Source organism: Rattus norvegicus, chromosome 4, assembly GCF_036323735.1.
Source record: "Rattus norvegicus strain BN/NHsdMcwi chromosome 4, GRCr8, whole genome shotgun sequence".
Classification (NCBI taxonomy): domain Eukaryota; kingdom Metazoa; phylum Chordata; class Mammalia; order Rodentia; family Muridae; genus Rattus; species Rattus norvegicus.
Window position 1 is genome coordinate 131,018,189 of NC_086022.1, and position 12,642 is coordinate 131,030,830.

At 40.6% G+C, this 12,642-nt stretch overlaps 1 protein-coding gene across 7 annotated transcripts in view; it reads right to left on the minus strand.

The window, feature by feature from the left end:
• Tafa4 (TAFA chemokine like family member 4) overlaps nt 1-12,642 on the minus strand; it is a 233,867-nt gene that overhangs the window by 24,023 nt on the left and 197,202 nt on the right. For all 7 annotated transcript variants that reach the window (XM_063286715.1, XM_063286713.1, NM_001134700.1 and 4 more), the window contains one exon: nt 7,885-8,040. In XM_063286715.1, coding sequence (XP_063142785.1) covers nt 7,885-8,040 — 156 coding nt within the window. The remainder of the gene's footprint in view (nt 1-7,884; nt 8,041-12,642) is intronic.

Sequence of the window (12,642 nt, forward strand, 5' to 3'; positions counted from 1 at the left end):
ATGTTTTCTAGGTCTAAGTTTCAACTGATTAGCTGTTTTACTCTGGTGCAAAGAATGGCTGACTTCTCAAGACTTGGTCTCTCATTTGTAGACCTAGTTTATTTGTACTTGCAGAGTTAAAACAAGCAGAAAAGCCTTGTCTTTGAAATAATGTATTATTTATTCTTTAAGAATTTTATATCAAGTATTTTAATCCTGTTCCTCTACCTCCGCCCAGATCCCCCCACCCATCCTGCCAACTTCAAAGTGTCTCTTTCCCCTTTAAAAAAAAAACATCATTTCCCAGTTGTGTTGGCAAACTAACTACTCCAGGGTGTGAGTAATATATATCAGAGTGTGGTAAATATATCAGGAGTCAAATCATTGAAGGAAACATCTCTCTCTCTCTCTCTCTCTCTCTCTCTCTCTCTCACTCTCGCTCTCTCCCTCGCTCTCCCTCCCTCCCTCCCTCCTAGTAAACAAGTGCCAATACCTCCTCAGGTAGGGATCAAACTCTATCAAACTCTATGCCCACCTCCATTCCTCCATGTTGGGATTTTATCTGGCTTGAGTTTGTGTAACTCTTGCTTATATTGACTCTGTGAGTGGACATGCAACTGTGTCTGGAAAACACTGTTTCCTTGAATTTATCTACCATTTCTGGCTCCTACAACCTGTCTACCACCCCTTCCACAGATCCCTGAGCCTTGAAGGACTGTGATATAGACATCCAATTGAGAACTGAGTACTGGAAGTGAGTACCCAAAGTTTCCTATTTGCCTCATGTGGACCAGTTGTCAGTCTCTGTGCTGACCACCATCTGCTGTAAGGAGCAGCTTCTCTGTAAGGACTCAGTGACGCACAGATCTCTGGGTATATTAATAAGACATTATCACTACATTCATTTAGCAGAATAGCAGCAATAGGGTTTCCCCTAGGTTCCACGATCTTTATAGCCACAGGTTCTTGGCCTCCTTGACAGTGTCAGGTATAGATTCCACCTCATGGAGCAGGTTTTAAATCCAGTCAAAAAGTGATCAGATAGCTCCCATGGCATTCCTGCCACTGCTGCACCGCTGAGCACATCTTGTCAAGCATATTATCATCATGGCTTGTGAGGTTCATGCCTGAGTGAAATGCTGATGACTTTTCTCATCGGACAGCGTACATAGCACCTTCCAGCACTGTGTACAATAAGCAGTGGGGATGAAGCTTCTAGTTGAGTACCAGCCAGATTTCTCCATGTGCTCGTACAAAGAGTCTTCAACAATATGGTCTTGCTGTCAAGTTCTGCTGGGTAACCAATGGCATTGACAATAGCCTGTAATGTTTTCTGGACCATTTTGGCTCTCTGTTTTTTTCTTTAAGTCTATTTTAAATTTAAAAGTATGGATGAGGAGATTTTAAAACCTCTTCCTAGAATATACATCCTTGACGCTCTGCCCTGAGATTTTAACACGTTGAAATCTGTGCTTATAGCTGCTATTTCACCACACTCTCTGTCCTTTGCAAATTATGCTATCGATTCCATGTTTTAGAATGACCTACCTAACGACTGTGAGCAGTAAAGAGCTAAACTACCTGACAGAAACTGTATTTGTTTATTTTCCTAGCTATACAGCACTGTTATTTCCAGAAGTTCACAGAGTCCTAATGAGCTGCTATGTAAGCCCATGATGGTTCCTTTGGTTTTTTTGTTTTTAATGATCTGAGTGATTTTTTTCCCCTTGCCAAACCCAGATTTACAAATACATGCATGAATATTGAAGACTTTCAAGTCAGGGTTTCTCAACCTTGGCACTATTACCATTTGAGGCCAGGTAATACTTTCTTTTGCAATCTACCCTATGCACTGGAAACTGTTTGGCAACCACTACGTAATAGATACCCAATAGACACTTTTCCAAGTCTACCCAATGTCTCCATTGGGCACAAAATTCCATATTTCTCAGCCATTGATGTTTAAGGATATGTGAGCAAACTCAATTAAAAATGGGAGACTGCACTAATTTATTGGATCTATTCAAAACTTTGGTTACTGGAAAGAACCTAATCCACAATAAAAGACATATCAACCCTGTATCATGTCTTCCTTCCCCTACTATGAATAATGCTGCACTTCTCCAACTTGTATTTACTCACTTGCTCTCACTCACAAACCCAGAGCTCACTATATAACCTGTGCTGAGGAGACCTGCCAAATGAAGGAACCACACTTTGCCCTTTCAGGGATCCCAGGATGCTCTAAAGGAACTTGGCTCATAGCAAATCCTCATCTTTTCTACTGGCACTCAATCTGTGCTTCCTCTATGCTCCAAAAAAATGAACTCCCAGAAGCAGTGAAATCCCATCCCGATTCCAGAGCTCTGTGTTCTTCCAGGCTTCGGGCATCCATGTTTGTCCATCCACTCACATACTCTTTGTGTTCTTTCCCCTCCTCCGCCTTTTCATCTTCTACCAATCAGTTTGGACTCCCTGCTTTTCATGGGGATCACCCTACATTCTCTGTTCTGCCACAGAATCCTGCATTTGTGAGAGTTTATCTTTCTCTCTTTCCTTGTGTACTATGAACTCCTTAGAAATGGAGTCCACCATTACACTACCCCCAGCATATAGAGAAAGGTCAGTCAGTAACAAGTTGCCCAGTTAAAGCTTGATGAATTATTCTAGAGATTCAAGAGGCACATCCTGGCAACCTCCAAGGTGCTCGTGTGAAGTAAACTTCAGTACCACTATCCTGACTATTTGTGACAGAAACTCAGTGGCGAGGAGAATAAACGTGACTGAAACACCAAGCCCAGTGAGGACACATTATAGAAAGAGAGCCTGTCTCATCACACAGTTCCCCGGAGCCATGGGAACTGTTGGGTCAAATAGTAACTCTCTTCTCTAGTTCAACCAGTCTGTAACAAGACAGAAAGATAGAAAAATTGAAGGCTTATCAAAAGATTTAAAAACACCTTTAAAAGTAACTGTCTTCTTTCCCAAAGCTTTTGTCTTATTAATCTGTTTTAAATCCGATATTTACAAAGCATTCATTTTGACAGAATAAATTAAGCTTTCTTGTAGTACACATTTATCTTGCTTTATCATAAAGCCAGTCAGCATTATCCCTATAGGGCTGTGGTATGATAAATGTCTAGAATATTGTTCCCATCACAAGATGGCCTTGTGTGTGCCAGTATAGATCTTAAATAAAAAACTCTTACCCACAGAACAACTGCCTGTTTCAGGCCACAAGGAGCCATGGCTCAAAATAACTCCCCTTCCTTCTTCTAAATCCCCACAGTGTATTGAAAATAAATTTAAATCATCCAGAGCTAATTGTAATTTAAAAACTGGGGCGATTGGGTAAAAATATCTAAGTTTTGTATTTAACTAATGAAGGCTAAGCTTTTACAGAGAAGCATTGAAAGCACCAGATAAGTATCTGTGGTGTGGATTAACAATAATGCAAAAGGATATTCCAATTTCTGTGTCAACATTAATTAGTGCCCGGCTCCAACATCTCCGTGCCTTTGTTTTAATTTAAATGTAAATTTGAGTGAATTTTATATTTTATATCCTCTCTACTCTTATTTACAAATAAGATAAGAGGGACACAGCAGCAGAGAATGGGTCTTCCCACATGCCAATTACCATGATACTGCATAATTATTATGGGATAAAGATTAAGCAGGTAAAGCTAAAAAGCCCTAATGGAAACATTCAGATGGTCAGGTGGATAGGAAACAGATGCTCATCCTAAGTAAAGCTTAAAGCCTCTATGCTCCCTCAGTGACTTTGATCCAATAGATATTCATTGAATGTGGCCATTTACCTCAGAATGTGCAGAGACAGAGCAAGAGGAAACCAACAGTGTTTTTTCAGGATGCTGCTTGGTAGTCTCTAGCAAAATTGTTACATTGAAGTTGCATATTACATAAATCCAACACCATGCTGTCTAATATGAAGCTTTGTCTGAGATATACCCATCTCAAACATCCCCACCATGTGTAAGTCATCCTCTCTCTGCAGAGAGAGAGCATTTATATCAACACAGAAGGCCTTGCTCCACAGAACATCGTAGACTGTAGCCAACTGCCAAGTAAGTGAATGGCTACCATCACTCATTGGTCCTAAAATGCTTGAAAGATCAGTCATGTAGCTGGCCTGTGAGTGTGTTGGATTTCCCAGGGACAGGACCAAAATGCTCACAAATGAAGGGATAGCTAAGATACAGCCAATCCTTTCAATGGAATTCTGTGGGTACAGAAAAATCCAAGTTAATCAACACAGATACCAATGACCCAATACTGTTGGGAGAATCTAGGTAGACCTAAAAAATTAAACAAAACATTCATTGACACTGCAATCTAGACCAAAGACTACATCCTATCTCCAAAATTAATGCACCAAAAATACACTAACTAAATATTATAGTTACTCAAGGGTGAAAGCCAAAGATGGAGGTTGGGTATTTATATACTGTCTATATGGAGGTGGGGAGATATCTAGGGTATTCATACACTTTCTTTGTGGGTGAGACTTGGGGTGTTCATCTATTTCCTCTACCAAGATGATGGTGACAACAGGAATCGTCATCATGTCAGTAGTTTTCAAGTGCCATCAAAAGTGCTGAATCCTGCAAACATTACATATAAAACTTCTTATCCAAAGATGCTAGGCTAGACAGGATGTAAAAATAGTCCATATTATGATTCACTGCTTCCTTTAGAAGAAGTTTCAAGCCCACAGAGACAAAGGTAGCTGTTATCTTCAACAATTAGTTAGGATGAGTCAGTTCTCTGTCAAACTAAAACTAGTTTGTGGCCAGCCTATGCTGGAAAGTGAAAAATACTGTTTGCAAACCATCAGGAGGGTATGCACACAGCGGGGTTTCATAGAAAAAAAATGGTATGGAGAAAAATATAGGATATGCAAAGTACAGAAGCATTTAGTAAGTCAGCCTTGTGTCCTGGGGACTAAGGCAATGATCCTGGAGAGGAGATGAGTGGAAATCAATACGTTCTAGGTTGGCTAAGGCAGAAGAAACTGAGTCACACTAAGATCTTAGAAGCTTTCTTAAGCAAAAAACAGAATCGGAATCTCCTCTTAAATGTGGTTTTAGCATGGGAGTCGCAGGTCCACTCTGTTTTACAGAAGACTTTTTCTGGGTGTGGGATGGAAATAGAAGATGAAGAATCAGGAACCTGGTAAAAATATACATTGGTCCCTAGAGTGTGGAATTAGCAAGTGTAGGTTCAGAAAAAGTGGAACCATGTGAGAGACAGAAAGGAGAGAGAACACACGGGACTTGGAATAGTGCAGGGAAAAGATAAATAAATACTCCCTATGCTCCTGGCTGAGAACAGAGGAACTTGGTGAGTTTATAAGTTTTAACATGTTTGTTAATGCTTTGAAAGTATCTTATAATGTATTTTGATTATATTCATCAACAGTCCACACTGTTACTGTCCCAGGTTCATCCTCAACCTTCCTAACTTCCTATCCACTTGTTGCTGTTACTTAAAGCTCACTGAATCCTGCTTGTATTACCCACATACACTCTCAGCATGAGACCATCCACTGGAGCATGGTGGACCAACCACTGTGCCACTCCTTTTGAAAACTTTCTCTCACTCCCCAAGGGAGCCATCAACTGTTAAAGCTAAGAGCTTAAACTCTCGCTAAGGCTAGAGTTAAAACCCTAAGAGCTCCTCCTCGGTAAAGGAGGGGGTTACTGAACCCTTCCTGAGTCCATGCTAGAATGTTGCCTGGCTTGATCCTGTCCAGGCAACCATAGTTGCTCTGGTTTGAGTGCAAAGGTCCTGTCACATCCAGAAGGCATTCTTTGGCTCCTTTCTCCCTGACCTCTAACTCTCATATCCTTTTCACTCTCTTTTACAATGGTCCCTGAGCCTTGGGGCAGGGGTGGGAGTTGGGGTGTAACACAGGTTGGTGGAGCACTCCTCTGACTGATACTTAAAACCAAAGTGCGGTGACTGACTCTCTGAGTTAAGTACAGTCTACTCTGAAGTGTCTGGTTGTTTTTGTTGTTTTAAATGTTAAAGATTCTTTTCTCCTTTTTTATGGGTCTACAAATCCTTTGTCAAAAATCTACAGAATGCTAAAGAATAAAAGCTTTAGAAGACAGGAGTGAAAGCTTCTTGATGTAATATGAGGTTCTTTACCTTGCCACATGCCATACTGTGTGAAGATTCACATCCTGCACTAGAGAAATTGTACAACCTATGATACTCAGGATGCACATGGAGTGGGTCTGTTAGGTAATAGACAAGGTATGTACCCTCTTACCCTTTTAATCTGAATTTAATACAATCGGACCCGTGGTTTCTAGTAAGGAATTGTAGAGAGAAAAGTTTCCCTTTGCACTTTCCCCCTTGAAAGGTGGCTGATGGACTCAACATACAACAGTGACCACCAGTGCATGAACAGAGGGACATCTCTGTGTTTGGGGGTGAGGAGTGGACTCAGTTATTATGCTGACTGTGAAATAAGATGTGACATTAAGAATCTGATTGCTAGTGTCTTCACTGTTAACCTTTCAACATGTATCTAAAGAGTGCCTCAGCTTGAGATGGTCAGACTCATGGAGCTTCCAGATAACTGTAGAGGGAGCACGATATATATAGCTCGTCCTCTGGGGAATGAAATGTATTTCCAACAACAAACCTGCTACAAGAGTCTTGGGACTCAGAATCAATCCCAGGTCTCCCCCAACAACCCACAATGGTCATTCCTCATACATACCTGCTCTCTCACACACAAGCTATCAGCACAGTACTCTATGGGACTTGAAGACAAGCAAGGAATAATACATTGATCCCAAACTATTGTCAGGAAAGTTACTCCAAAGGTGATTTATAGTGTTTCTTAACACAATAAAGTAGGGGCTGGAAAAGTGGCTCACTGGTTAAAAATACTTGAGGATCTTGTAGAGAGCTCAAGTTCAGTTCCCAGCACCCACATGAAATTCTGTGAGGGGGCCTAGCACCCTCTTCTGGTCTCTACTGGCACCACCCCATGCACATGGTGCACATACAAACATGCAGGCAAAACACTCATGCAATTACATTTTTAAAACATAAAAACTTACGAGTAATGAAAAAATATTAGTGACAAGGGAGATATTACTGTATACCACTAAGCAGGAAATAAAATAAATAACACACTGCCAGTTCTAAGTATCACTTCTCCATATACATTGACCAAACATTCTTGCACTTAAATGATCACAGATAGAACACACGTGTATTGATAATTACAGAATTTCTGTCTCCATAACATATAAGGCAATCGCTACTTATATAGCATTTCCTATGCTGTAGTATTTCAGGAATTATAAGAGAGATGACTTCAAGTATTCAAGAAAATGCATACAGGTGACCAACACAATCCATCATTCTTAAATAAGACTTTTCAACCTCCATAGATTTTTGGGTATTCATGGAGAATCCCAGAACTGATCCCTTAAGAATAGTAGGGAACTTATATATGCAAATGGAATAAGAGAGAGACTCTAAAGAAAGAAGTGCTTAGTCTGCATGGCATTTGGAAATAGATGAGCAAAGAGGCTTTAAAGCACGCACACACACACACAAATACATGCACACACGCATGCACATACACACATGTGCATGCACACACATACACACACACATAAACACATGCATACACGCACATGTCCCCCCATACATGCACATACACACACACACACACACACACACACACACACACACACAAAATCCCCTTGAGATTATTAAAGACCTGCCTTATTCATCAGGAGATTTTGAAACATATTTATGTTAAGTTTTGGACCGATACCTCAAAGCACCCTAGATTTCTACACACTGATGTTTAGCCCTTTCATAGTGCTAGTGAGATTGACTGGAAAGGTCTTACCTTCAACACAAGAAGGCTGTGCCCGAGTTGTGCCAGCCACCTGACCTGGGAAGCAGGAACACTTGACCGTCTGAGAGCGCTCCTCTATGCGGTTCTTATTGCAGCAGCGGTGCACAGCGACCACCTCACACGTACCTTGCTTGATCACATGGTGACCTGGGAGTTACAGAGAGATCACACAGACCAGGTGCTGTTAAAGTGGAGCAGAATTACCAAGAACTTAGTGACACTGTGGCTACTATATTGCTCCCGCCTGACATGCTGTTCTCACCCAACGGGTTATGCCTATGTATCTTGATAATGTTTTCATTTGATGATATTTCAAAGTAATATAAAATTAGTAGGAAAAGCAATGGATCCTCCAGAATCTCAGCTCTAGAATTCCTGTGTTATTTCATGTTCATGACATGGCCTCAGAAATGTTGCTGAAATTAAGATTGATGATTGTTTGATTTTAGAGAAGCAAATCCTAGCTTATCCAGATGGAGACAATTGAATCCCATGAGCCCATAAACACTGAAAGAACAAAGCATACCTAGGGTTAAGGACTGCTGCTGTCTCGCAGATGGAGGCAACAACATGTACATGAACTAGACATGTCCATTGTATCAAACATGAATTCAACCAAGAACCTGAGAGAGTCTGAAGCCAATTTTTCCCTACAGGCTACATAAAGGACTGCAGCCCTGTTGATATCTTGACTGTTGATATCTTAGTCATGAGACCCTTGAGAGATAATCAGCCAGACCCAGACTTCACATCTTCTGGGATGAGATACTTATTTGATGGCAATGTGTTAGAGCAGGTATTGGAAACTAACTGTTCACCCAGATTTACCAGTATACACTTGACCACATTTGAGTCATCGTTCATGACCTGTCTCGCTGATACTCATTTACTCCTCAAGACATTGGTGCATATTTTCTAAAAAATGGACATCCCTGTGTAATTAGTCAGATTGCCTTCTGATTAACAGTCATGCAATATCTATACGTGCAGTCAGTCCCAGCAATGTACCATATCTCCCCTGCCCAGATTCTACTAAGGAAGCATGCCTCCCATTTGATTGCTACATTCCGCTAGCTCCCTTTAATCAGAACCTATTCTTCAAACAATCTTCCTTGACCTTAACATAGTTAAAAGAACACACACATGGCAATCACTTTAAAGTTTTCTCCCTTTGTTTTTGTGTTGTTGCTGGTGGTGGTGGTGATGTTTTGTTTTTGTTTTTGTTTTGTGTGTGTGTGATTCTTCCTCTTGATAAGATTCAGGTCATTCAGTTTTAGCCAAGAACCCTGATGGCCCTTCATATTCTCCTACAAGAAGACTACACATGATGCTCTGTTATCCCATTCTTGCAGTGCTATCTTTAATCACCTGGTATCTCTGAGGCCTCTTTGTTGTGAAATTCGATTTTCTCTAATAATTTAATACACGTTTTGAGAAGAGAAATATTGAAACTACATCACCTTATTTGTCAGCCTCCAATCCTCTCATTTTAGTACCCTCCAATGATTTATACCTGAATCGATCATTAATTTGATGGTTATACGGCTGACTCTATCAGTATTCAGATTGCCCTGGATCTGCACAGAAGGACACCCTTCACACTTGTTTTCTCACCAATTTCTACTCTCTTAAACGATTTCCTAAGCTTATGGTTCACAAGTCCATTCTAGGCAAACCATTCTTCCCAGCTCTCTTCATTTCTCTAGCCTTGATGACTTTTAAAAGTGATGGCGCCTATGTCGTCACGACACTGAGAACTGGGCGTAGGCCTGCGAGATTTAAGAAACGAATGACCCGAGTATGTCTTTCTTAAATTTCGCAGGCCTACGCCCAGTTCTCAGTATCATGACGATGCAGGCATCATTAAAAAAAGAAGTGGTTAGACTTATAAGCCATGGTCTGTACATGTAGGCTTAGTCATTACTCCACCTGAGTGACCTGGATTCTGTTAGTGACACATGTACATATACATGGCTGGAGTCTATGCAGAAATCAAGTTCTAGTCCAGTGTCACAAGTTCATGCTACTCCCTCCTATACTTGTCTCTCCATTACTAACAATAATGATAAACCTGACTCCCACAGTCATAGACACCAGAATAGAATGCATATCAGACTTGTTTTCATCACCAATAGTGTGCAGCAGATGGTTATATGAGTGCCAGGGCATGTCAAAGGTAAGGAAGCTTGCATCCCTGATGATCACATCCCTCACTTGGGGACAACTGTGGTATAAGCAAATACATTCTATTGCCAAGATCTATGTAGATGAGCCTGAAAAGCAAAGCTGTTCTAGTCACCTCTACCCCAGAAGGAGCTGGTCTGTGTGACTGTGATGCACCATACAGAACTAAAGATTGTCATTCATTTTTTCTGATGAAATGGATGTAACTGAACGTGGAGCTATGACAGTCTTATCGACAAAAGCAACAACATTCAAGTTTAGGGATTTGACACAGATTTTGGGCAAGGGCATCAGCATTCCAACCAAGAAAAAAAAAACAGTATGCCTTACTAGAGTATTAAATGATCCTAGAGAGTCCATAATGAAGGCAACTCTATGCTTCATTTAGAAACTGAAAGAAATATGCTTTAATAACTTCTTAGAAAAGTTAACAAGTAATTTCAACCTTTAGTAATAACATGGTCTGCTTGGTGCTCTGTTGCCGTTTGGATAGCTACATAAAAACACAAATGCATTATCTTCTAGTCAAACTTAGAGTTGTTCTAGGCCTCCCGGAATGATCATTTTCCCTGACTTAAGCCTGCACTTACTTATACAAACCAATCTATTGTGCTTCCTTGGCTTTAAGACTTACTATATTATCTTCTATCCTAAAAGAAAATAGCACAGCAAATAACATCCTACAATAATAATTGACACTGTTTAAAATCCTAAGGAGTACCCATATCATACTATGTCTGAGAATTTAATGACATCTCATATTTGATTAAATATGGCAGGCACTGTTATAAATATTTTATAAATATCCTGTGTGATCTAATAAAAATGCAGTGAGATAGGAACTGTTCCTAGTCCAGTTATATTTCTTAACAAACTATATAAAAATTGTTTCACCCAAGGTCACATAAAGACATGACTTGCATTTGAATCTCACCTCTTCACAGTCTGTATAGAATGGAAGAAAATCATGCCCCTGCCTCAACCATTCTCACAGTACATGCCAGCATCCGACCAAAACTTATTTTCCTACTCTGTGGTAGTGTTTGTATGACTCCAGATACACATGGGTTCTGGAAATGTGTGTCATGGTGACACTGGACCTTAATCTCTGGTTAAATTTGTTTCATTCTTCTCCAGTCTCCCAGTACAGAAGATAAACACTCCTGAGCAAGTGTCAGCATGTACTGTACCCAGAATTTACAAATTGACACTGTTTGCCCACTTCATTTGCAGAGAAGTAGGACTGAAAGGATATACACAAGGGGAAAGAGGCATACTCCCTATAGTTGACCACTGTGGCACTCGGCCCGAAGCAGTGCTTTAGTTCCAGACCAAGGTCAGGGAAAGATACCCAGGTACAAAGGCAAATTAGTAAGGACTTTTTAAAAAGAGATTGGCCCTTTTTATTCTCTTTGGGCCTTCAGTGAGGTGGCTGAGGCCTGTACACACTGCAAACGATGAATGAGCTAAACTACACACTCAAATGCTAACTTGATCCACATGTATGTTCATCAAGTCCCCTGGAATAATGCTGGACCAAGTGTCTCAGCACTCCTTGGGGAAGTCAAGTCACCACAGAAAACTCACCGCCATGAATGTTGCATGATATACAGTGTTGTTAGATGGAGGGAAACAAATTTGTGCTTTTCATAGTAAACTTACCTTGAAAGGCACAGGACCAATGCCTGATAAGGAACCCCAACAGCAAGGCTGTATCAAGCGAGCTCACTTCTGACACAGAGACGTTTCCCCCGTTCAATAGGAGAGTAATATTCTCATGAATGAGGCCCATCTGAAAACTTCAATGTTAAGAATGTAATGATAGGGGCTGGGGATTTAGCTCAGTGGTAGAGCGCTTACCTAGGAAGCGCAAGGCCCTGGGTTCGGTCCCCAGCTCCGAAAAAAAGAACCAAAAAAAAAAAAAAAAAGAATGTAATGATAAGTGACCAGCTATATATGGAACTTCTCAGGCGATTTAAGGGTTTGAGCATTGTGTTGGGGGAGAGAAGACCAAGTAATCCAAAAGTAGGGATATTTCCTGAAGGGACACTAGGCAAAAATAAAATAAAGCAAAACCCCCCTTTATCCTGCCTGTGGAACTTTGTCAGTTGCTAGGCTGTTTCCCTTTATGCTTTGCCTGTATGGGCAGAGTATGGGTAAATAGAAACATACTTATCTCTTCTCATTCTACCCAAGCCTATGTAAAGTCTACAATGATCTGCCAAACTACAGAGCAGGTGACTCTGATGCCCTCTGAGACATGTTATTGAAGTGGGGAAACTTGAAACTGTTAAGTAATTCTTTTCCACACCTCTGAAGTCACATTCAAGGCTTGCGTATTTTCCTTTCAAAAGAGAAGACTTAAGATATTGGCAGAATTGTAAAATGCAGGAAGCTTCCCTCGCACACCAGGATAGTTAATGTGCACAGCACTATTAAAGGGGTTATGATAATCCTTGCAATAAAAATTGATTGCTTCAGGATTGCTGTAGAGGGTGGATTAACTCCATCTGAAGAGTAAATAGCTTAAACACATATCAGGGCTTTTTTATTATTATTAAATAT